Genomic DNA, 24,917 nt, shown 5'->3' with positions numbered 1-24,917 from the left:
TGTCATTTTAACAATTCAGGCACCGAGAGGCTTATCTTGGCTGTTGCCAAGTGGCCAGTTTTACGATCAACTGCCCCGGAATAGCACTTAGGGGAAGCAACCTTTCACCTTTTCCTTTGGGTCTCTTCAGCCATCTGTAGAGGGTTAATAATCAAACCCTCTCCTTCTCTATGGGAGAGAAAAGAGGAGTTGAGTCTCCAAATTATTTAATATAAAATGCACAAATCCACACTGTCGGTTCACTACACTACATAAACAACCCCCTCTCCCCGCTACCACTTACCTCTGGCTAGATACCCCGTAGTATCTACCCATGCAAATAGATTAAAGAAAGTTATGAAGGGTCACTTGCTGGAAAAATTAGACAAGGCACTGCTATTTGCTTCCATTTGCATAGAGCATTATTTAATTTAAAAAGAATAGCGATACATGTACAGTTGACGAGGTCAGTTCCATGGTACAGTACACAATTACAATAGTGTAAATTCCCTTTTTAATGATACACTGTGTATTTCAGCCTAAGTCAATCATTAAATATCAGCAGCTCAACCCTTTTCATTTTTCCTCAAACAAGGTACCTATTTAACAATGCAATTGATTCAAGTCATACATGTAATATGTAATAACAAACAAATGTAACAAAAGTCCAAATAAAAAAATTTAATCTTTTACAGACAACTTAGCCACATATGCGTGTCTTTCTGGAATGTCAGACATCTACTGTTTTTCCTCACACACATCTTATGAAAAAAGCATTGTAAATCATATGAAGCAGTTAAAAAAGTTGATTACTTCCAGTGCTTATGCTTTCGTGTGAGACAGTAAATACATTCATCTTACGTCTATCAAGTCAAGAGTGAGTAGGAATGCCATTCGCACACTCAAGTTAATTGCCAACTCACCCCAGATTATAACATTGATCTTTGAACGTGGATGAAAAGCAGGACTGAGAACACCTTTATCGTCAACCGTCAATTTATTTTGTTCGGAAACTTCAAATGTTACTCGTTCTTTAAAGTACTTTGCTTTGGTTATGCAATAAATTGGGCACGCTCAGAAATGAGGTTCGTAGTAGCACATCCAAATAAAAGGGGAACAAACATTGCGCTGATCATTCTTCCTCAGAACAAGGCATTTATTTGTATGCAGCGAACATAGTAAACTTTTACTATCCATACCACATACCGCCTTTTTATTGCATGTTGTGGTGTTCCCCGAAGGAGCAGCTCTACATTAAAGATGACACAGCAGTTAAGTTTGTCCAATGCACAATAACAATCTCTTGTTGTTGTTTAATATCTAAGGACTATATTAGCACTGCTATAATATAGTCTGGATGAATTCAGAAATTATGTGTTGCCCTACCCTGTCTATCTCTCACAGATGTACACACACGCATGCGCACACAGCTGTAAATGCAACACTGCCAGAAAAACAAATTTACAAAAACACCTCAAAAGCTCATTGCGATCTTGTTGTTCAAGGTCCAAATCAATCACATGCTGTCTGACACAACTTGATCTGAATTCCAGACCTCTCATTCTACTGCAAAAGCAACAACATTTGAGAATAATCTAGTGCGTCACACAATGATTTCATTATTTCTTTCTAAATACCCTCGAATCTGGAATGGCTGGATAATCACATGGTTAACACACTGTTGCTGTAACTTGTTTGGCAGCAATTATTGAATCATTGGTTCACAGGAACTGAAGGATGGAGGCGTACTAAACATACTCAGACTGGACTAAATGTATTCTAAGGATCAATCCTCAATAAGGACGGCCTTTTAGTATTCGTTAGCAGCTCTCTCAATATCATGCACTCCATAACTCGTATTCTATGCATGCATTCATTAATGTGCCCAAAAAAGTCCTTGAATGAGTAAATGTTCTGCTCTGGCCGGAACAAGTGAGTGGTTTTTAGTACCATGAACTAGTCACATTATTTACATCTGGCAACAACATTAAGAGTCTCTTAAGGAAAACCAGGCATTTTGTATAGGGCAATATAAAGTAACAAGAACTATCATTAGTTTGATAAGGCGCAAAGGTGTGCAAAAATTTCATAAATGCATCAAATGGGAGTGGTTCATTTTCTTGTGATGATCACACACACAAAAAAGCATAAATTCTTGGAAACATAAATCAAGTAATAAAATAAAATCATAAATATCAAAAAGACATAACACATGAGTGCACACAAATAAACCCCATCACGCACAATTCAGAGTAGTGGTAGTATCTAATGGGTGGTGTCATCGTCTTTTACCTCACTGAAAAAGGTGCAGTACTCAAGAGTTCATGACTTGGTATACGCAATGCCATAATCCCAATTCTCCTACTTCACACAACAACAACAACAACAACAACAACAATGGCAGGAATGACCCAACAAAGACACACTGACATGACCCAGTAGTAGAAATGCTGAAGATGATGTTTTTGGCGATTAGCCCTGTGTGTGTGTGTGTATGTGTCTGTGTGTGTGTGTATAGGTGGTCAAGGTAAAAATGGAGCTGGGGTTAAACCATTCCTCTATCCAGCCTTTGTACACAGGCAGGTCCATGTAGATAGGTCCCCTCCACACACACACACACACGGTAGAAAATGGACAATGGATGACAGATTCCTCATTCCTCTTACTTCCTCCCGCTCTCTGTGCAGTGCTGGAACTGGGCAAAGCTGAGGAACACCTGCTCCAGTGATATCTGGCTCACACAGTAGTCTTCAATGCAGTATTTCTCTTTAGCTGCCTCCAAAGTGCCAAACACCTAGGTGGGAGTGGAGAGTAGGGAGGTTGAAAACATGGAAAAGTGTGATATGAATGCGTCTCTGCTGTTATCCAAGGCTTTGTGCCAAGATCACAATTTAAAGCTACAATCTGCATCTTCTGAACACTGAATAAATATACTTTATTTCTGTCCCTGTGCACACACACCTGCAATTTATATTGTTTTCCATTGCTATTTACTTTTCACTGTAGTTTTTTAACACTAGTTAAAAAGTGTCAGTGTAGTTTTTTTTGAAACATTGTTTTAATCAGACTGCCTACTTTTTCCACCCACGTGTTAAATCTCTGTGCTTGCTTTACAAATCTTAATTACCCATCAAGATGAAAAACATGTTGAGGCGGACACTTGACAAAATCAGAGGGACAAGGACACTAGAAAGCAATTCCTAGCTAAAGCCCTTAGATCATTTTGTTGAAGCTATATAATTGTAGTTTAGGCATTCAAGCCTTACTGTGTACCACTCTGTCCACTAGAGGGTGCTCTAACATAGCACAAATGCAGAGATGTATTTCTCTGTATTTTTCTACTGAGCACATATTTCCTTTTCTGAAAATCAGTTACCTGGGCCCAGGTAAGTGTTTTGTCAGTCAAATGATAATGCACCATTCCCTGGTGCTCATCCTTTAGTTGACTTCCTGTGGTGGAAGAAAATGTACACGGTTATATTTGCTTTGAAATTCTTTTACAGTTTCAGATGGCTTTTACAGCAAAACACCAGCAATTGCATACTGTAAAGCACAGAATATTGATACATATACAGATATTTTTTTGGCATAATGACCACATAGTTATTTTCTCATTCAAATGTGTATTGTTGAATGTAAATGTCAGTGCAGCTACAATAATATATTTAGTTCTGTTGTTTTACATTCTGAGACCTCCTGGTTATTTTTAAAGGTACTGTGGTAGTAAACACACTTTTTATTTATTTCCAGTGAATTAAAAATAAATGAAACTGACCGTTAACTGTATGCCACTGACCTGGAAAGGTACTTTCGATAAAGTCTTTAAATAGCTGCAGGTCACTTTCCTCCAACTCAGCCTCTATGTGTACTTTAGCAAGCAGTGTGTAGCCACTCCCAAACTTGCTCTTCAGGTGTTGGGGACTCCCGAGGCACTTAAACTGACCGTTAACCATCACTGCTAGCCTGGTACACAGGGCCTCACACTCCTCCATACTGGTGAGGGAACATAGCAGGGAGACAGGTAGAGGTAAGTATTCTCACGTCTTCTGCTTTTCAAGCATCAAGATGTAGCAGCACAACTTCTTTCAACTAACACCCAGTGGTGGAGGATGTACTCTCTCTTTTACTATTACCACATGGTAAAGATACTCCTTATAAGTGAAAGTTTACCATTCAAAAGTAAAAGTACAAAAGTACTGGTAGAAAAAAATAAATGTAATAAAATAATTTGAAAATAAAAAAGTACTTCTATGATATGCTAAAAACTGGGCAGGGAGAATGTCATATATATATGTCATATACTATATATTATATTACCGGAAAAATATGAATGCATTAATATGTAGATAATGTTTTACTGATGTAGTTGGATGTGGTGCTAATTTGAACTACTTTATATATTGGTGGGTAGTTTATAATATATAAAATATATGAATTTGTGCAGTAACTAGTAACTACAGCTAATTGCAGTAGAGTAATAAGTACAATTTTTCCAGTGTTGGAATGTAAGTATATTTAAGGTCTGTACTTTAAGCACTATTCTGAGGTAATAATATACTTTTTACTCTACTACATTAATCTGACAGATTCACACATTTTTGTAAATACTTGATTATATCTTTTCATGTGACAACACTGAAGAAATGACTCTTTGCTATAGTGTAAAGTAGTGAGTGCACAGCTTGTATAACAATGTAAATTTCTTGTCCCCTCAAAATAACACATCACACAGCCAAAGAACGCTTTTCGAGGATCTGAAAAAAAGAATTGTTGCGCTACATAAAGATGGCCTAAGCTATAAGAAGATGAAGTCACATGGAAAAATATAATCAAATATTTACTAAAATGTGAAGTGTGTACTGACTTTTGTGAGAAACTGTACATAGTTACTAGTTATATTTCAGAGTAAGACTTTATCTAAAACATTTAATTGGCCCATAAAATACAACACAAGATTTAACCAGTGGTTACCAACATTAGTTTGTGACCTCTTTCAAAAAAAAAAGCAGTCTAGTTGTGGCCCCTGGTTACATTTCAGACGTCTAGGAAATGTTAGCAGTTCAACCAAAGAAAGATTTCACCTTTTAACTTACCTAAATGGTTTCACTTAAATAACTGTTCGAGACCCAACAAGGTCGAACCATCCAAAATTTGCAAAATAACTTACTCCTCTGTCATTAATCATCTCAGGACCCCTCAGATTTATCAAACCATACGCTGGGAACCACTAAACTAACCTAACTGCATATAAAGTCAAAATTATACCCAAGTACAGTACTTGTAAATGTACCACTGCTGATACCCATTACATACTATAAATCTCACCTATGAGAAGTGATGATTATAGCCTTTCCAGACTCCCGTGTGCGTGTAACAGCGTCCCACAGCAGCCTCCTGGCCACAGGGTCCATCCCTGTTGAAGGTTCGTCCAGGAAGATGACAGGAGGCCCGCCAATCAGAGCCATGCCTGCGCTCAGCTTCCGCTTGTTGCCACCACTGCATATTTTGATGTCGACACATTATTTACACACACTTCCTCAACAAAACCGAGTGTTATTCAGGCTAACATGTGAACTGCATGGCACAAAACAGAATGGGGAATGGCTCAGATTTCGTTTCTCTGCACCAACGGGCTACCTACCTGTAGCTGCGGACTAGTTTATCAGCATGAGGCTCCAGCAGCAGCGACCGGAGGACATTCTCCACACAGCTAGACACATACTTTTCTGGTATTCCCCTGAGCCTGGCATACATACTCAGAGTTTCTCTTCCTGTCATGTGGTCCAACACAGCATCAAATTGGGGACAGTAACCAATGCGCTGTTGCACCTGCAATCCAGAGATAAATGTCCTCTTTCAAATGTTGTCCTTTTGAAAGCACCGTAGCACTACACTGAAAATTTTGTAAACTAAGTCAAACTACTGAAAACAGTTTATCTTTGAATATTGAAATGTGCTTTCCTTCCACCTTCCTCCTCTCTTACCTTCTTAATGTCTCTCAAGATGCTGTATCCGTCAATGTAGGCATCCCCGGAGGTGACACTCTCATCACCTGTCAGCATTTTAAAGGTCGTGGTCTTGCCTGCTCCATTGAAGCCCAGGAGGCCAAAACACTCTCCTTTACCTACAGCTAGAGACAGCCTGTCCACAGCCAGAAGATTCTCCCCACTGCTGTACACCTGAAAGGAAGAGATAACAGCGTGTCTGTACCACCTCATCATATCTCACAGAGACACTCTCCTCTAGAGTCACACATATTTAAACAATGAAGCATCCTCTGTCAGTGCTGAATACAAACCCACGCATAGAAGGAAAAGACCTCTGTGCCACATACCTTGCTGAGCTCCTGCAGTATGAGGGGGCTACCAACCATCGACTCTAATATTGGCTGGCACTCCAGGACCCTCTTCCTCTCTTCGGCCACGTCCCTGTCTTCTGGAAGTAGTGCTGGGTCCTCTATTAGAGGTAACTAACACACACACACACGATCAAAAATCAACCACTAAAGTAAGACACTGCCTCCACGTCACAGTAAAATTGATGTCCCATATGTTCTGGCAACAGCACATGTCCACTAATTGTAAAGTCCAGTAATTAATACTTCATAAGGGACTATAATACACATAAATATGTAATTGTTTACTATGTCATAGTATCGGGTTAGACTGAAATAATACTCCCACATTATTTTTATTATTGATTAATCATTGACTATTTGCTAAAGCCAAACGCAAAGTCTTCAAATAGCTTGTCTTGTCCAACCAACTGTCCAAAACCAAATATATATATATATATATATATATACACATATACATACATATATATATATACACACACACACACACACACACACACTTTCAATTTACTATCACATAAGCTAAAGAAAATCAGCAACTCCTCACACCTCATGTTGTGCCGTTTCATTTATCAAATCGTCAATTAACGAACGGATCATTTCAGCTCTAAATGCTCTGTTTCCACACAGTTTCACAAAAGTGCTTTCTTAAAATCAGTTGGAGGAGTTTCAGATGAGTCGTGTAATTCTTAAATGTCAAAGATTCCCTCTGATAAAGTCTATGTGTTGATAAATGCAGAGGCGTTAATAGATCTTAGAAGTGTGAAAAGCCTCAAGGAACACCTTGTGGCCTCGTCTGCCTGATGAAGTGTGGCTGGGACTCTGGTCTGGTTATGCAAGGAGTGATATATGAAATGCTCTGTATCCATTTTGGGGAAAAACTGATGAACATCTTTATCAATATTTAGTTAGTTAAATCAAGATTGTTCCCTTTGATACAATAAATCACTTTGTAGATTTATTAACTGATACACCTGCACTTAGGGGTCAGTTGATGTGGTTTGTTTGCAGTTCTGTTGCTTTGAAAACTTACAAATCAAAGTGCTAATTGCCAGATCTCTTTTATGAGTGACAAGTGTTGCCAAGAGTTACCTCAGAGTTAAAATGTCCTTCTCATGAAGAGTTTACACTATGTTGTGCATTCGCTGCACATTTATTAAAATCTGCATGACCAGAGAGCATTCACTTTGTGGATCTAAAACCACTACTCAAGTTGTCCTTAGAGGCTTCTCCTTTTTTAAGTTTCAGTTATAATATATTTAACCACACTTTGAAAATCGTTTCCCCAGAGAGACCTCCTACACAGTGCGAACTCGGGGCTGATAGAAAATTACTGATGAAAGTGGAAAGCCCCTGCCCCCCCCCCCCCCCCAACACAGGAAAAGACAAACACTGCCTTGTTCACCACTCCCACAATACATCTACCTGTTTACGTCTTCTGCACAGAGAGGTGAGGAGTCGCCGGAGTGTGCGGACACACTGCAGCTCGATGACGAACAGCAGAAAAATGAAGACTACACCCTGCACTGATAAGGCCACGAGGAAGCGTCCAACACCAGGCTCTGACATCGAGAAGTAGTTTGTCTGATATGTGATGTCTAGAATCAGAAAAACACAGAGTTATGTTTACACAAGAAATTTGGTCATTTTATTTGTGGAAAATGTAGTCTGATGAAACAGGTAAAAACTGAACGCAATGAATTCTTCATTTGTATTTCATTTTTAGGATACATCATTTATATAATCATTGCCACTATAAAGATGAACCACCACTGTCATTCCAATGCATGTGTAATACTGCCACCCACATTATGATTAATCATTTTAATAATATATCTCCTATATCTGAGATCCATCAGAAATTAAATGGCAAATGTAGGTAATAGACCACATCTTCATTGTTATGTTGTAATAACCACACATATACTCTGTACCACTTCTATGGCATTCTGTGAGGCTACATTTATTCAGTACTTACTTAAGTACTTGCACAAGTCCGGACTGATTGGACTGGAGGTGCAAAATGAGATGAATTCATAGTTCTGGTAGAACTGGCTGAAGGACATGCCCAGACAATAGTTTGGGAAGATCAGGAACACCTTATCCAGTAAGTGCGACAGATCAGTCAGGTTCAACTCTGGAGAAGGAACGCATAAGGAGGCCATCAACAGGAATTATAAGCAAGTTTTTTTCTTTTCCGTTTAAAAAAAACAAAACATTTTCTTGTTGCTAGAACGTGATCCCTCACTGGCTTCCCATCCACAAATACTGCATATTGTATTCGATGAGGGATGCGGCCAGGCCAGAAGCACAGATGCTGGGAACTGAACCCAGATCTCTGAAGGAGTGGACTCCACATGTATTCAGCCAAAGACAAACTTCAAACCCTTAAAACTAGCACATAACATAACGTGTTACTCCAAGTCCATTTATATTGTGTCTTTTAGAGTCAGCCTGTGCTTATTCAGCCTAGTTCAACCTACATGAGTTTCTGATGGTTTGTGTAATGTGTTTTGCTACCAGAGGAAGTACATTCCTGACAAGAAAGATGCCTTGAAAGCGTCTCCCAGCGTCTTTACTGCTGAAAAGGTTCCAATGAATTTGGCAAGCAGCCACCAATTACCAGTGTCACAGAATGTCATGATGAAGAGCTCAAACTGACAGTCTGAAAAATGGTAGGTTGTTGGCTTCATAGACAGGAGAACAGTAGAAGTTGCTGCATGCGAAAACACATTTGGATAAGTGGGATTAGGAAGTATTTCATGTCTCACTTTTACAATAGAAAAGGCTTCAAGGATCAGGGCTCTGTCATTTCTGGCCTCTCAGGACTTTTCTGAAAGCGTTCCTTATCTTAAAAACTATTTTTCCAAAAAACAGCTGTCTTATAATCAGCATTGTCTTATATTCTTGCCAATACGGTAATTTGAGATACTTGTCTACCAGCGCTTGAAGCCAGTGTCTCTCACCTGGGATGGTCATGATGGTGACAGCCAGAAAGGTGGCAGTGCCAGAGATCATGTTGAAGATGGTGAGGCGTGTGTAGGCAGTAGCGGCAGTGGAGAAGAAGAAGCTGAGCAGGTACATTAGAGGCACAACAGCCCAGCCATACAGTAGCAGTAACAACAACACATCTATCAGGTGGTTGTCGTCTACAAAAGCCTTAACTCCGAATGCCTGAAATACCACCTAAGAGCATAAAACAAAATAAGACAACGTATACATCAATTTTATGAATACTGTTTCCACCGCCTGGACAAATCGGAGCACTCTGTTTACAATGAGTAGTCAGTCTCCGTGCCTTAATCCCACCACGTAATATGAAATGTCATACTGACCAGCATGAGGAGACAGGGCATCAGGAAGTTGACCAGGTCCCACAGCAGGGCAGAAAACCAGAAGTTTGACAGGTAGACGCCGCTGACCTGTTGCACATGCTTGGACTTGATAGAAGACTCCGTTACGAGCAGCAGGGCAAAGGTGCTGGACAGGGAGGCCATCCCGTACATCAAGTTGATGGCGATGGCAAAGCCTGTCTTTCCCCTGCAGATGGAGGAATAGAATGAGACGGTTAGGAGAGGGAAAAAAAAAAGAAAAAAAAGAGAAGGAGTCGAAAAACAGGTTGAGAACAGGAGGATCTCAAGAGAGCGAGATGTGAAATAGCTGAGAGACAGACATAAATTACACGTCGCTCTCATGTATAATCACACTATTTTACTTGTTCAAATCCATACTGTTGTTCAACTTATACCCAGCTAGCTTGATAATTCTTGTTCTTGTCAGTATGATGGCTACACAAAGTGACTTGGGATTAAATAAATGTTGAATTCCCTTTTGGAGTTCATTTGACCCACCTCTAAGAGACCCACATGAGGTAATTACATCAATGTAATTAGTAATGTTTCACCCTTTAAGTGTAACAGAACTACCTGACATTCATGTGGGAAATCTAACCTTTATAGTCATGCCGCGTGAACTGTAATCACTAGGAACACAATATATTTTATAGCATGTGTGTGACAACTGTGTTGCTTGTAACTGTGCTTCTCCTCTCCTAACTCTTCCTTCCCTCCACTCACTCTGTGAGCTGGCTCTGGGCGATCTCAGACAGGTTGCGTGGCATGGGGTAATTGCTCGTCTGGATGGAAGCATTTGGCCCTGCTAGAAGTTTGAACAGAGCATTGTCCATCATCATGAGGGCTGTGGCGGGTGTATGGTAGCCCTCGTTGTTGAAGTAGGCCGTCGCTTCTGCATACTGGCTGCTGCTGCCACGGAAAGCAGCACCAACGACGCAGCGCTCATTAAAGCTGCCGCCTTCTTCCTCTGCCTGAGTCAGGATGTAATCAGTAAAGTCTGATGGGCAGCAGGAGAAAAGGCACATATGGTCAGCAAATATTCATCTAAGCAGTCAAACCAAGTCTCTCTCTCTCCTTCTGTTTACCTGTGATGTTGACGAGCTGGCCTAGCTGGGCAGGGAGCTGTGAACTGTATGTGTTGGCCAAGGCAGAGGCCAAGGGACCCGCCATGGGCTGCAGAGCCACAGGGACCCTGGTTGGACCATAGCGGCTGAGTGCCAGCCTCAGCTGGGGAGACTCCTTGTGATTGGGAAAGGTGTGTGCCACAAGTAAGGCCACAACAGTGAATACCAAAGGGACCAGGAACTGCGCCACCATCACCTTCCAGTTTCTCCAGCTGTACAACGCCCTCTTCAGGAACATGGCATAGAACTGTTGCAGGTGTAGTCTGACCTGACAGGACAGTACAGGGGGACTGAAATGTGAGCAATATGTTTTGCAGGAAACATGACAAGCATCTCTGTGCTTCTTCACATCTCACCCCGGTGTTCAGCTTGATGTTGGAGCAGTCCTCTGAGATGAGTGTGCCGCTGTCTGTGAAGTCGGTGACATCGGTCATGCCGCTGATGCTGCTGGCGTCATCTGTGGTCCAGTCATGGGAGCGTCTCTCATGTTGATACTGCAGGGCTGGCAGCTGGATTGCCTGGATGTCCAAACTAGAATCCACCAACTTTCCCACTCTGAACACACAAATGAATCTGTGGTTATCCACCAACTCACTGAAACCAGGAACAAAAGGTGCTTTAAATATGAAGTCTTCAGTTTTGTCAGACTAACAAGGGAGTATGTCTATTCAATAAAGTAAAAAATACCAGAAAAAATTAATTAATTATCGCTACTTTCAAAATCCTTGCTGAAATTACAGTAAAGCACAAAACTCAAATATAGTTTATAAAATGTCATGTTTTACATTAAATGAAGCAAAAAAATCTCCAAAATGCACATATAAAAAACAACAGGGCTTCTTTAATGCGAGGAGAGTCACTGGCTGTGAAAATCCATCCACTCTCATTTTTCCTCGCACTAAGGTAAAGAAAAGCAGGGCTGCTTGCAAATAAAGCTATTTGTGGGCTTTACAATTCAATTATCATCCAACCGAGGCACCTACACAGGAGGGCACATCCAACTATATTAGACACCCTTTGTGCCTTTGTGAGCCTAGTGACATCTTCCGACAAGTCCATCAGTCTATCCTTTCTACACCACTTACCCATGGAATTGAATAACAAACTTATCAACAATCCAAGAAAATAAGATTTTAGAAAAAATTCGAACTATGTTTTCAAGCTATCTATTTATATATTTGAGCTCTGTGTCAGTAAACATGACAAAACTACAACATAATCTCCTGTAAAACATTTGGTCATGAGATGTTCTAGATGTCTGGAAAAGATAATTTTACAGTATTCAATTTTTAATGAAAGTTTAATTTAAAAAGAGTCAATGGTCGTAGTCTTACTCTAACAGACAAGTCGTTTAAATTGGCTGCAAAATACTGAACACCAGAAGGGAGCTAAATGACCAAATGTTCAAACAGCAGCTTGTCTTTGTGTCACGTTTGATGTTTGGTGTGTAGCGTTTATGGCCATAACACGCCGACTCTCAGTATGACTTATAAATAATGAGGCCTGTGAGAAAAACATGCTTGGCAGGCCCAATTACAATGTCATACACTTGTGCTAGTTGAAGTAGCATACAGTGGTCCGCAGTGGAAGCACTCTCGTGCTCGTTGCCACAGATGCAGTCCACGGGGAAGCATAAATAATGGCTCAATAAGCAGCAGTTGGCTGGGACTGAGATGTGTGAGCAAAGGAGAGAACGTGAACATATCAGCCAGGTTGGAAAAAATTACAATTTACAATGAGGTTTGGTTTAACCCCCATAAATTCCACTATAACAGACATTTTTTAAATTCAAATAGTGTGAAACCCACGTTGTTTTGCATTAAAATTATCCTCTTGTATCTAACAGTGATTTGTGTAAGTACATTGGCTAAAAGTGCTGCTTAACTGAAAATTTGTCTGGCAATAGGAGAGTTACTCCTTGAGTCAGATCCTGCTGATTCAGGAAATTAGAAAGACTCACATTCGCCCATGTCATATTTCGCATACCTGAGGAAAACCTCTTCCATTGTGGTTACTGAAGCGCCGTAGCTGGCGATGCCCAACTCTTCTCTGTTCATCTCCAGCTCAGCAAACAGCAGCTCAAACCTGAGAGAAAACACAAAGTGCACCAGGGAAACAGATTACACACTACATCAGAGTGGGACAAATGCTATCACTCAATATTACAATATGAGCTCTTAATAAGTGTACCATAAGTTCTGCTTTAAATCTAATCATAGAGCAGTAGTAAGTGCCACAGTGGACTCAAAGCCCAATTTGTGTGTGTGTGAAGAGCATAAAACGAACGGAGAGATGGCCGAAAAGGAAAATATAACCTGAAGGGAAGAAACTGAAAGGTCATGGTAAAATAAGAAATGAACAATTTCAGTGTGTTTAACACACTGATTCCAGTTTTTGTGGATTGCTCTAATTGCTCTAAGAAGAAAGAGTTTGACGCCCAGTGCCAAAGAGAGAAAGAGCCATACTGTTACTATCTGTATTTATTATAATCATATACTCAGTGTTAGTGCAGGTTGGGCAATGTAATGATGTGAGGCATTTTATAAATGTATTGATCCATTTTGAGACATTCTCTGGTCTATTGGCCCAGTTTATCATTGAGTTCTGCAGGTGTTCTTGTTAATGGTTTTCTCCCCTTAAAGACACTTCCCACTGTGTCATTGAGAGTATTCTACGTATGAACAAAGACCTGACTGACTCACCTGCTGGTGCTTTCTTTGGGCAAGATGTAGGAGAGCTCGGCCCCAGCACTGCTCTCCAGTGTGGCATTAGGAACATACATGTGGACAAGGCGGGTGATCTCGGACACGTTACAAAGAGCATCCTTGACTATCACCATGTGGTAGCCAGCACCTGGTGAGCAGAGGAAAGGAACAGAGGCTTATATAACTAATTGTAACAATCAAGTCTTGTAACAACTGTACTACATATTTGGCGGCCCTGAGAGTGATATCTTGTCAATGCCACTCTTTATTTCCACTCCACTCGTCACTTACCATACTTATTCTTAAGGAACAGTGGTGACCCGCAGCACTGCAGCTCTCCTCCTGCCATGATGGTGATGCGGTCACCGAGCAGGTCGGCCTCGTCCATAAAGTGTGTGGTGAGCAGGATGGTGCGACCGTGCTTCTCCCCTTGCAGAAGGTCCCAGGTGGCACGACGAGCTGACGGGTCCATACCTGATGTGGGCTCATCTAACATCACCACCTGGAGACAGACAATGGTAGGGAAGAGATGAGATGTGGTTAATGTGGCGGAAGGATGGGACTAAAGGGAGGAGAGCGAATGAAGCTCATGAAAGTCTTCACCTTGGAGTCTCCAATGAGGGCGATGCCAATAGAGAGTTTTCTCTTCATGCCACCAGAGAGGGTCTTAGAGCGAGCCTGTCGCTTGTCCTCAAGGTTCAGGATACGGATGATCCGGTCTACCTCATCTGGAATCTTGTCTGTGGAGTAGCCTTTCAACTGGATATCAAGCAGATAAATATACCAAATAAAGCAAACTCCCAGCATCAATTTCACATTGATGTCAGCGGAGAGCTGCGGCAAGCCTGACAGAACGTGTCTCGACCCATCTTGTTCTTAGAGTGGATGACTTCCTTAAGTTAAACACCTCTTGGAAAGTTTCAACAAAAACTGGCCATTATAAACTTTGTGAAAGTAAAATATTCCATTATATTTTACAGGTGTACCACTTTCAATCAACATCTCGATCAATAATGCACTGGTGGGAGAACAATAAACTAAGATTCAGCTGAAGAGGATTTTTCAGTGCATGTCTGTGAGTGTGTGTTTTTGTGTATAAATGCATGATTGTGTGAATACCTGTGCATAGAAGAGCAGGTGCTCTCTGACAGTAAGGTTATCAAATAGTACGTCGTGCTGGGGACAGAGTCCCAGACTGCGGCGTATCAGTGCCATGTCCTGACAGATGTCGTAGCCGTTGATATAGGCCCTGCCGCTGGTGGGGGGAAACAGCCCTGGATACACAAGCACAAAAGCAATCAGATGAGATTATTTAGGTGGCATCTATGTTTGATTGCATGTGTGTGTGTTTAGGCTGGTCACCTGTCAGCATGGACAGTGTCGTGGTCTTCCCAGCACCGTTGTGTCCAAGCAGCACAGTGATCTGTCCCTCGAACATGTTCAGCGTGAGATCCCGCACAGCCTGCCGTGTCTGGTTGCCCACTCTGAATTCCTGTTGAGAGATAAATCCAAAGATTTATAGATATATTTATAGAAGATTTATATGCATTACCTGAGCAAGAAAGGTATGGGGGCAGAGTTATGTTGTTGCTCTTTTACCACATTTTCTCTGGGAAACTTTCACCATTTGCACATAACAGTCAGTGGACATGTTGACCCTGTGGGTCAGAGTATCTGTTTTGCTGCTCACCTTAGCAAGGTGTTTAATCTTGATCCCGGAGACTAGACCAGCTGGCTCCTCTTCTATAAACTCCCCCTTCAGAGCCTTTTCTGCATCCTCCTCTTCCTCTTTCTCATTCACCAAAGCCATGCGAGGACTGCTGCACCAGTATGAAGGCTGCAGATAAGGGGGTTGAGAGAAAGTGAGGGACAAACAGGAACTGCAGTAGGGTGAAAGTGGCCTCAGTTAAAAAAGCTTTCTACGATATTTTACAGCATAAAAGTCAAAATGAAGCAATTTTTCAATGAAGCAAAGTAATTACAGGATGCAACGAGAGAGAGAGAGAGAGAGAGAGAGAGAGAGAGAGAGAGAGAGAGAGAGAGAGAGAGAGAGAGAGAGAGAGAGAGAGAGAGAGAGAGAGAGAGAGCATTAACATTGTTCATGTACACTGTTTTACAACACAAATCAGAGGGGACTGTTTCCTGACCACACTTCCCTCTGGTGCACTTCTAACAGTCAAATCTGCAATTGCTACGTTGTAGAAACAGCATCTCACAGCCACACAATGGACATAAAGTGCGTCAACATCTGATCCACACCCTGCTGGCAGTCCCTTGAATTCCCAACTACTGGGAAATGGGTTAGCATGAGTTTATTTTTGTGTGTGTGTAAAGGCACGCCATTTCGTGATCGGCCATAGTTGTTATAAAGATAAACCTTGTTTGTGTTGGCTGGACAGACTCAGACGCTTCCTGTTATTCTGGGTAGCTGGACCCAAACACTTCCTCTGACCGATATCTTGTGACCTAACTTTTTCAATCCCCTCCACTGTCACTATATCAGAGTCACTTTCACTGAGTGCAACAATTTCTTTAATCCAAGGCAATTTTTCTCTTGCAGGATACCTTGACTTTGACCTTACAACTACCTGAGTTGCTGAAAATGTTGAACACCACCCAGCATTTGTTGACATTATAATCTGTGTTTACTTCCAAACCACAGTATAAAAAGCCTTGTCACACCCTAGTGCAATTCCTGGTAGAGATAGATCAGGCTTGTTCATGCCTTTCAACAAACAGTTAGCAGTGCTTACAGGTGGGAAGCTGGTCACATACTTTTTACTGCACTTCTATTAGTGCAAGTATCATATCCCTTATTTAGGTAAATGTGTCTGCTTCTTGAAACAAAGCGACTGTCTGTATCCTTATCTATTAATTCTGTCTTTGTTTGCTATTGCCACATACCTTGTGTGACCTCTTTTACCCATGGTTACTCCATCAGACTATGAATAGCTGCACCGATATCACTCACAGAATGCTTTTATCAGACTTTTTTTGGTTTGATTAGGAAAAATAATTCACCAGTTGATAACAAAGTTTCTTAAAGAAGGATAAATACCAGTAAGAACAATTTGGAAATCCAAAAGGTACATAGCTTTTCATCAGGTTTCTAGACCAAACTCTGATAATGCTGTATAAGAAAATGTAATTTTATTTCTAGTTTACACAAAATATTCAATCCCACAAGACGTAAATTAAAAAAATATTAATTATAAGCACACACAGTTTGAAATGTAACAAGCATCACTGTTTACACACAGCTTCCTCTTCTTCGTCTCTTTGATTTACTTCTTTTAAGTTTAGATTACTAACTGATACTGCTGCAGAGACAACAGAAATTTTATGTACATCTTTGTGTTTGTGTGTGCACGTGAAAGTGTGAGCCGCTTATTTGAAGCATACCAATACAAAGAAGTAAGACGGTCGAGGCACCCCATACTCCCCAGGAAAAACTGCCTCCATGTACCAGGCCACCAACCCATAGAGCACAGAGTCAAACAGCAGCAAGCCCAACACATGGCCCAGGCAGAAGTCATCGTCCACAGTCACAGAGTCAAACAGGTTTGACCACTGGATCCCCGTGCCTACAGTGAAAAAAAAAAAAAAGGTTTTTAAAAAGGAACTAAACAGACAAATTGAGCCTAACTTCCTAATACAGCCAAGATAGTCCAAAGTCCAGACAATATTCACTTTGAGCTTAATCTCAGGTCTCACCTTTGCCTTCAAACATTCCCATGAGCTGAGCACCCATGGCCATGGCCACATTGGAGATGAGGCAGGCTGACACTTTCTGGGCTTTGGTCAGTAAGTCGTAGCGTGGCCACAGGAACAAATAAGGCAGGTAGCTCAGGAAATAGATGAAGCCACCCGCTGCTGCCGCCACGTTAGCTTAAGTTAGACAAAATAAAAAATAGATGTGCATTGAACATTACAATCACAGCTCTTGTCACTCTGTTTCCACAGTTACAGAAGAACGCTGCTGTACCACTAGACGACCTCACACACACACACACACACACACACATACATACACACACACACACACACACACACACACACACACACACACACACGCATTTGCAGACCAAAGTAGGAGCGAACCAGTGAATTGATATGTGAAGAGAACCACTTTTGATGCGAAATCCATCTCCCGAATTGACAGAGTCTGTGAGTGTTGTTCAGATGAAGCATTAAGGAGGACAAATGAGAAATTGGGGGGCTGAGTACCATGGATGATGTGAATTAAAGACTTTCAGGGGTCCTATTTCTGAGCAAAACCTCTCAAAAGAGCACTTGTGGCACACCATGTGATATTTAAGTGCCACAATCTATTCCTAAAAATCAGTGGGTGGGAGTGGGGGAGTATCAAGACAGCTGCTCACACAGCCAAGATGGAAAAATAGTCCGTCTTTGTTCAAAAATGGCCAATGAGGGCACTGCACGACACTCCCTGTTGGCCTATTTTCTGTAAAAGCCCCTCATTGCAGCCGCTTTCCTCTTCCATTGACAAATCATAATTTACAAGCAAAACCCTTGAACCTATTTAGGGTTCCTTATGTAATGATCTTCGTGATTTAGCAAGTTTCTATGCATGTACAATGACTTTAGTCAGGCTGTCAAAAATCACATTTTTTTTTAAATGATAAAATGACACATGGTACCGTGCCTCATTTTGTCAAAGCGAAATAGGGAATCTGTCTGGACAGGTGACAGAGCACATTATACTACTGAGTTAGATATACAAAATGATGATTTGGAAAGAGAAATTCAACACGTCAGAGTAAACCAACAAAATGGAGGCTTCTAAGTAACTTTTCTCTTCAACTCTGCCCCAGTGGAGAAAAGGCTTTTAAGGCGTAATCATAACCAGCTATAATCAATTCATGTTTCTTACTGATTGTATTAGTAATAGAAAAAACAAAACAAAGGATAATATAAACAACAGCATGGCTGGCAAATAAGTACTTGTGTGCAACTGCTTTGCAAAAGGCTGCATAAAACTGAGGCCGATGAGCACTTGCAACCTGAGCTGTTTTGTTGGGCAAAGTTGGAAGGAGACGGATGTTGGTCTGAATGAAAAGCTCTGAATGAGTGAGAGTGAGAGGGGAAAAGGAACATGAAAAAGGAGAGATTTAAATAGTTTTCTTTTAGTCTGTGTTGTTGAGGCTGAACGGGGTGCTTGAATTTCACGTGGCTGCAGACAGAAGCTCAGGGAACAAAACATTTCTCTTCGCCAAGAAAAAGCAACACAAATACACCAGCAGCCTAAAAACATTTATTAAGTCAGTATTTACATGACTTAAATATATACACTCTCATAGTTGATCCAATAATACTGTCATGTGAATATAATGAGTTTTACTATGTCTAGTCAACATAACAGTTGTTCAGATCTCTGTATAGTTTAAACATGTTTTTTATAGCTCATGTGCAATTTATTGCTACTTTTATGCTTTGGACCAACTAAGAGGAGGACATGTTTCCATCTAATTGTCATGCGAATGTTAAACGGACTTTTGAAATGTTGCAAAAAACTGATTAAAAATAATTAGTGTGAAATATGTGCGTTTCCATCAGCTGGTTTGAAGCGAATAAACCAGGCTACGGCTGCTGTAGTTAGGTCAGTAGTTGACGTTACACATGGCTGTAATAAACAAGATGTATGCCTTCCAAACCAGAAACAAAACCAGCCTCATGGAACTGATGGCCTTGAGCTTTGAAAAATGGAAAGGGGTCCTCAGGAATGTGTTTCAAGTGAGCAAGTTGCTACCAGCCACGTCTCCGAATGCTATGGGAATATCCGGTAAGATGCCAACAGCGGACACAGCTGATCAGACGTGAGTTACAAGTTTGCTACGTCAGAACGTATTTGGCAAAAGTGTTTCCATCTCCCATTTGGTGCATTAACAGTTTTTCAACAAAGGCAAAAACCACCTGAAGCGAGCATTAAAACTTTTTTGTAAAATTTGTGAATACGATTTTTTTTTTCAAATTTTGCCGAATCCATCAACCTTTTCTAATGCGATATTTCATAATGCGCATAAAAAAACGTTGATGGAAACATGGCTACAGTGACCTACATCCGAGAGATCACAGCGTTGCACCTACTGTACATTTCAGCAGAATGTAGCAGGAGAGTGTCGTGTTAAGGGCATCTAACCACACAAACTGTACAGTACAAAGCAAGAGACTGATGATTATGACTCAGAAAAGAGTGGACACGCACACACGCAAAACACACACCACGTGAGAAGAAGGTACTGATCATGAAGCTGAAGTTGATGGTGGCCACAGTGAAGAGGAGCAGGAAGACAAAGATCAGCGTGGGGTCGCTGTTGGTCAGCACTGCTCCATAAGGGCTCACCTAAAACAACAGTTGAAAAACAGATAGTTCAAGTAATCAGTTATGTGCATGAGGCACATTTATAGCCTCTAAAGGAATAATAAATTAATTCCTTCACCTCAAAGGTTGTGATAATGACTTTAAGCTTTGGTAACTGCACTAACGTAAGGGTCTGTTTTACCTTTACTACGCATGCGCGGAAGTTGTGACGCATGCGTAGTAGAAGTATAACCGGTCGGGAAAATCGCTTTTTAAACCTTATTTTGGGTCAAAGTTGTCAAACTCTTTCAGCGATTTTTATCAGATTTTAATTCTGATTCTATTCATGTAGTTTTTATGTTCCGGTGACCAGTAAAAGTGCAGTTCTGGCTCTCTCCCCATTCATTTAGATAGGAGCCTGGTCTTGTTAGTCCAAAATAGCTGCCTGGAAGCGTAGCCAAGATTGCGCAGGAGTGGCAGGACTTGCCTAAAAGGACTTTGGTCACACTTAAGTATTACTGTGAGAGCTGCAACTTAGCTACATATTTGTGCGCTAAAAAAACTCATACTGCAGGTTTTTCTACTATAGATAATGACACTGCATTACCTTTTATTTATCTAAGAAACTGGTTAGATATGTGGTGAAGCCATTACGCGCTGGACTGTAGCTTAGGTAACAAAGCTTTGTAACGTAAACTCACCTGGATACAGAGGAGCAGAGTGACGAAAAAGACTGAAATGGACAGGAAGAGAAAGAACATGAGGAACCAGGCGCTCCAGTGGAGCCAGTTGCTGAGACCCATCATCCTCATGTACTCCTGAAATGCACAAGAAAAGGTAGAGATTAAGAATCAGCTGTTCAGTTAAGTTAGGCTACGTTCAGACTGCAAGCTAATGTGACCCAAATCCGATTTATTTGCCCATATGTGACTCAGATCTGATCTTTTTATGACAGTGTGAACAGGCCAAGTGACATGGAATCTGATCTTTTCCAGTTCGGAATTGGGCCACTTCCATATGTGGTCCAAATCCAATACAGATCGGATCTTTTTAAATGCGACCTCAGTCTGGACACTCAGGTCTCATTTGATGCAACTTTGACGTCACTGTAGAGCAGCTGTTCTGCTGTAGACATGCGCTATGAACGAAAAAGCTCCACATAAAGCCATAATTAAACATGTGGCTCTCTTCCTTCTCTACCTCGCTATCATCTGCTCACAAATTCCCTTTCTTATACCTAAAATCCACCGGACTGGGGCTCTCTTCTGAGTTACGTGCATGCTACTTGTCTGAGCGGACACAGTGTGGAGAGAGAGAGAGAGAGACGGAGGGAGTGAGTTGTGGGGCAGATGTTTTGTCCAGTGCCAGAAACCGTAATCAAACGAACAGAAAGTTGTCAACACTTGTCATAATTCGGGAGAAATGTGACCCATGAGAGGACAATGAACGGGAGTCTCCCACGAGCTAACCGAAGCTATGGTGCTCCTCGTTTACTTCTGTAACCTGCAACAGCATCGTCGTGTTATTCTTCTGCGCATGCAGGTCACTTTCAGGATGCGGACAGTTCACACTGGAGTCTGATATGGGCCACATTTAAATTATAATGTGAACTGTCAAACAAAAAAAATCAGAATTGAGCATTAAGGCCTGCAGTCTGAACGTAGCCTAAGTCATTTCAGCTCCAAGAACAACAGCCCAAATAGAGACAGACAAACCCACCTTGAGCTTCCTCTCCTTCTCCTGCACCACGGCCCGTACGATGTTGAGGGAGGTGTAGGTAAAGCTGAGCACCAGTAGTAGAGGCAGTTGGTTCTGAATGGCCAGGATGAAGACGTCATATATAAAGGCAGGGTAAGGAAACCGTGACAGGACCACTCTTAACTGTCGCAGCAGAGAGGTAGCAGCAGTTCTGTTGTAGGAGCGCATGATGGCTCGGTCCACTGCATGCTGTACAGCCAGGAAACCCTCTCGGTAATAACCTGAAAAGAGAAAAGAGATATTAATAATAACCACCATTATATCAGCATTAATCTGGGTCCAATTATGCTCTAAGGATGACTTCATCTTTTGGAGCATGCCTCTTTTTGGTACTTCATTATGAAAAAGGGGTCTGGGTGGGTGACAGCCGAACGGTGTCTAACTAATCCCCATTTCATCATCATCAACTCCTTTAAACTTGACAAATAAAACAAACAGATGGACAAACGTGAAGATAAAGCTAAGAGCTTTTGATGCCTCCTGAACAGCGCCTGACACCTCGCGAATGCCCAACAAGGGTGCACAATGCATCCTGACAGTGCCAAAACTAGATAACACAGATCATGCCAAAGATGTGTAGGGCCGCGGTTACCATGGAAACAAAGCCTGAAGAGACGGCTCTCGCTCCAGCGCCTGTGGAAAATAAGTACTTTTCATCAATTATAATCTCTCGGTTTTTTGAAGGAGTTCTGTAAATCTGAATAGCTTCTCTAAGAAATGAGACGTATTTAAAAATTTGTTTTTGGATGAGCGGCCTTGTTCTCGTTAAGGTTTAGCAGTGTCGCAGCAGACAGGATGTTTTTGGTTTGAGAAAGAAAAACTGGGAGAGACAGACAAAGTACACAAAGACAAGGAAAGAAATTGGGATTCTCACCAGGCGTGCCCCCCTCCTTGTCATACTGCTCCCTCGGCCCCGGCAGTTGAAACAGGGGATAGAGGCTGAGCGTGTGCCAGTCCAGGTCATTATTCGGGTTCAGCTCTGACCTCTCTTTTGGTGGGGCGTTGCGTGGGGTGAAGGTGAAACGCAGGTGGTAGCTCACCTGTATATGAGAGGGACTCTCTGTTAACTAGGCTTGAGTCACAGCCTCATTTAGTCAGTTTTGTTATAGAGTGAATTAATCAACTAAGCAATAAATAAGCTTACACTATGCACTGAATCAAAGGGTTACAGTGTGTTTTGGCAAATTAAATACATCATTGTCTGTTTTAGGCTTTTCAAATGACACATTTTGGGCCTCTTGTTGTTGTGAAACAACTATATATATCCTTAAAGTTAACAAACATGGTTTCAGACAGCAGAACAAAGTGCCTGAACCAGTATTACTGGTAACGCATACTACAAATGTATTCATTCCTCCCTTTACTGAGATCAGTAAAACATTATTTTACAGTGTTACATATTTTACACCTCTCTTAAGTAATTGTGCTTCTGTTAAAATACAGAAAAGCTGAATGTACATGTTGCATTCTAATGTTGTGGCTCGACTCTGCAGTGTCTCGGATACAATTACCAGACAGCAAAACAATCCACTGCAGTTGCATCCTACTCCTGAGGCGCAACAATTGACCATCTACCTGCTACAGTGTTTATGTTTGCTGCCTTTTACCTTTACAGGCAGAGGTTCATCATCATGGGTGAAGGGGTGCTCAAAGACCACAGCAGCCAGCAGCTTTCCTGACAGAGGGTCATTTTTCACATAGTCCTCAAAATGCTCCTCGGTCTCAAAGCCACGCACTGGAGACACACACACACACACACACACACACACACACACCATTACATGTGATGTGGTATTCATCTCACATACATCTGTTTTCATGCCCGTCTCATTGCCTGACCTTGGTGTTCACTGCTCTCACTGACAGCCAAGAAGTTGGGCTAGACGCTGTCAGCATACTGATTTCTAGGGCCAATCATTACAACATAAAAACCCAAAGGGGTAAAAAAGTACACTTGAATATGCCCACAAACATGCTTTCTTTGACACATATGATACATCACACAAACAGGGAAGAGATACATGTGAAACTGAAACCAACAAAAGACGTGATAACATGACCATAGACAGCTTGAAAAAAACCAAGTAGTCTAAATAGAACCGAATGAAAACAGAGAGTAGGACAATAAAAGATAAAACATGTTTGGTTTTCTTATCACTTTTGTATAAATTTCTTTTCCAGAATTGGATTTCTCAATGCCGCTTTTTTCCCCCCCACTACTCAAGCACACATGAAGGTATTCTAAATCTGGCAAAGGACATCAGTATAGCACAGTGGACCCAAAGTTAAATCTGGGTCAGTCTCATAAAATAAACATTTGCATGGAGACACACAGAGGGAAATAGGTCAAATACAACCAGCTGCCAAATACACTTTTTCAAACATGCACTCCTCACACTGCTCTTTACTTTAGCTGCTTTTCTTGAACACTAGTAGTTTAACGCAGCAATTTCCAACCAGGGGTACTTGTTCCAGAGATTACTTCTGCAGTTGCCATGAGAAGGTACATGGAAAGATTGTGGAATGGCTAAACTAATTTGAAAAACTACAAATTTATACAAACATTTTTGTGGTGAGGAAAAAAGTAAACATTGAATTACAAATTGGAGTGATGCGGATCTTAAAATGCATTTAATAACCACTAAGTTAGTCAGTTGTAAAACCCTAAAGCCACATGCTGCAATTGCATGAATACTAGTTAGCAGCATACATTACAAGAGTTAGCTAAAATGAATGTATATAGGTCTGGAGACTGGCTAGGCCACGCCAGAACCTTGATATGCTTCTTACAGAGCCACTCCTTGGTTATCCTGGCTGTGTGCTTCGGGTCATTGTCATGTTGGAAGACCCGGCCTCGACCCATCTTCAATGCTCTAACTGAGGGAAGGAGGTTGTTCCCCAAAATCTCGCAATACATGGCTCCGGTCATCCTCTCCTTAATACAGTGCAGTCGCCCTGTCCCATGTGCAGAAAAACACCCCCAAAGCATGATGCTACCACCCCCATGCTTCACAGTAGGGATGGTGTTCTTGGGATGGTACTCATCATTCTTCTTCCTCCAAACACGGTTAGTGGAATTATGACCAAAAAGTTCTATTTTGGTCTCATCTGACCACATGACTTTCTCCCATGACTCCTCTGGATCATCCAAATGGTCATTGGCAAATTGAAGACGGGCCTTGACATGTGCTGGTTTAAGCAGGGGAACCTTCCGTGCCATGTGTGATTTCAAACCATGACGTCTTAGTGTATTACCAACAGTAACCTTGGAAACGGTGGTCCCAGCTCTTTTCAGGTCATTGACCAGCTCCTCCCATGTAG

General features: G+C 41.4%; 1 protein-coding gene across 1 annotated transcript in view; it reads right to left on the bottom strand.

The window, feature by feature from the left end:
* Positions 1 to 378: 378 nt before the first annotated feature.
* The window catches only part of abca3b (ATP-binding cassette, sub-family A (ABC1), member 3b), a 34,583-nt gene continuing 10,044 nt past the window's right edge, over positions 379 to 24,917 (bottom strand). Inside the window, exons 4-31 of the mRNA XM_046029726.1 lie at positions 23,204 to 23,331; positions 22,471 to 22,636; positions 21,558 to 21,817; positions 20,540 to 20,656; positions 19,760 to 19,880; positions 17,231 to 17,404; positions 16,919 to 17,100; positions 15,207 to 15,353; positions 14,879 to 15,008; positions 14,636 to 14,790; positions 14,120 to 14,275; positions 13,808 to 14,018; positions 13,514 to 13,664; positions 12,798 to 12,896; positions 11,168 to 11,366; positions 10,773 to 11,079; positions 10,411 to 10,684; positions 9,670 to 9,874; positions 9,301 to 9,520; positions 8,313 to 8,471; positions 7,760 to 7,932; positions 6,314 to 6,448; positions 5,964 to 6,158; positions 5,621 to 5,808; positions 5,305 to 5,475; positions 3,776 to 3,972; positions 3,356 to 3,429; positions 379 to 2,773 (exon numbers count right to left, since the gene is read on the bottom strand). Coding sequence (XP_045885682.1) covers positions 2,642 to 2,773; positions 3,356 to 3,429; positions 3,776 to 3,972; positions 5,305 to 5,475; positions 5,621 to 5,808; positions 5,964 to 6,158; positions 6,314 to 6,448; positions 7,760 to 7,932; positions 8,313 to 8,471; positions 9,301 to 9,520; positions 9,670 to 9,874; positions 10,411 to 10,684; positions 10,773 to 11,079; positions 11,168 to 11,366; positions 12,798 to 12,896; positions 13,514 to 13,664; positions 13,808 to 14,018; positions 14,120 to 14,275; positions 14,636 to 14,790; positions 14,879 to 15,008; positions 15,207 to 15,353; positions 16,919 to 17,100; positions 17,231 to 17,404; positions 19,760 to 19,880; positions 20,540 to 20,656; positions 21,558 to 21,817; positions 22,471 to 22,636; positions 23,204 to 23,331 — 4,826 coding nt within the window. The 3' untranslated portion in view covers positions 379 to 2,641. The remainder of the gene's footprint in view (positions 2,774 to 3,355; positions 3,430 to 3,775; positions 3,973 to 5,304; positions 5,476 to 5,620; positions 5,809 to 5,963; positions 6,159 to 6,313; positions 6,449 to 7,759; positions 7,933 to 8,312; positions 8,472 to 9,300; positions 9,521 to 9,669; positions 9,875 to 10,410; positions 10,685 to 10,772; positions 11,080 to 11,167; positions 11,367 to 12,797; positions 12,897 to 13,513; positions 13,665 to 13,807; positions 14,019 to 14,119; positions 14,276 to 14,635; positions 14,791 to 14,878; positions 15,009 to 15,206; positions 15,354 to 16,918; positions 17,101 to 17,230; positions 17,405 to 19,759; positions 19,881 to 20,539; positions 20,657 to 21,557; positions 21,818 to 22,470; positions 22,637 to 23,203; positions 23,332 to 24,917) is intronic.

The sequence above is a fragment of the Micropterus dolomieu genome, linkage group LG02 (assembly GCF_021292245.1).
Source record: "Micropterus dolomieu isolate WLL.071019.BEF.003 ecotype Adirondacks linkage group LG02, ASM2129224v1, whole genome shotgun sequence".
NCBI lineage: Eukaryota > Metazoa > Chordata > Actinopteri > Centrarchiformes > Centrarchidae > Micropterus > Micropterus dolomieu.
The sequence above is the reverse complement of the archived record's forward strand: the minus strand, read 5'-3'. Positions and strand labels throughout refer to the sequence as shown.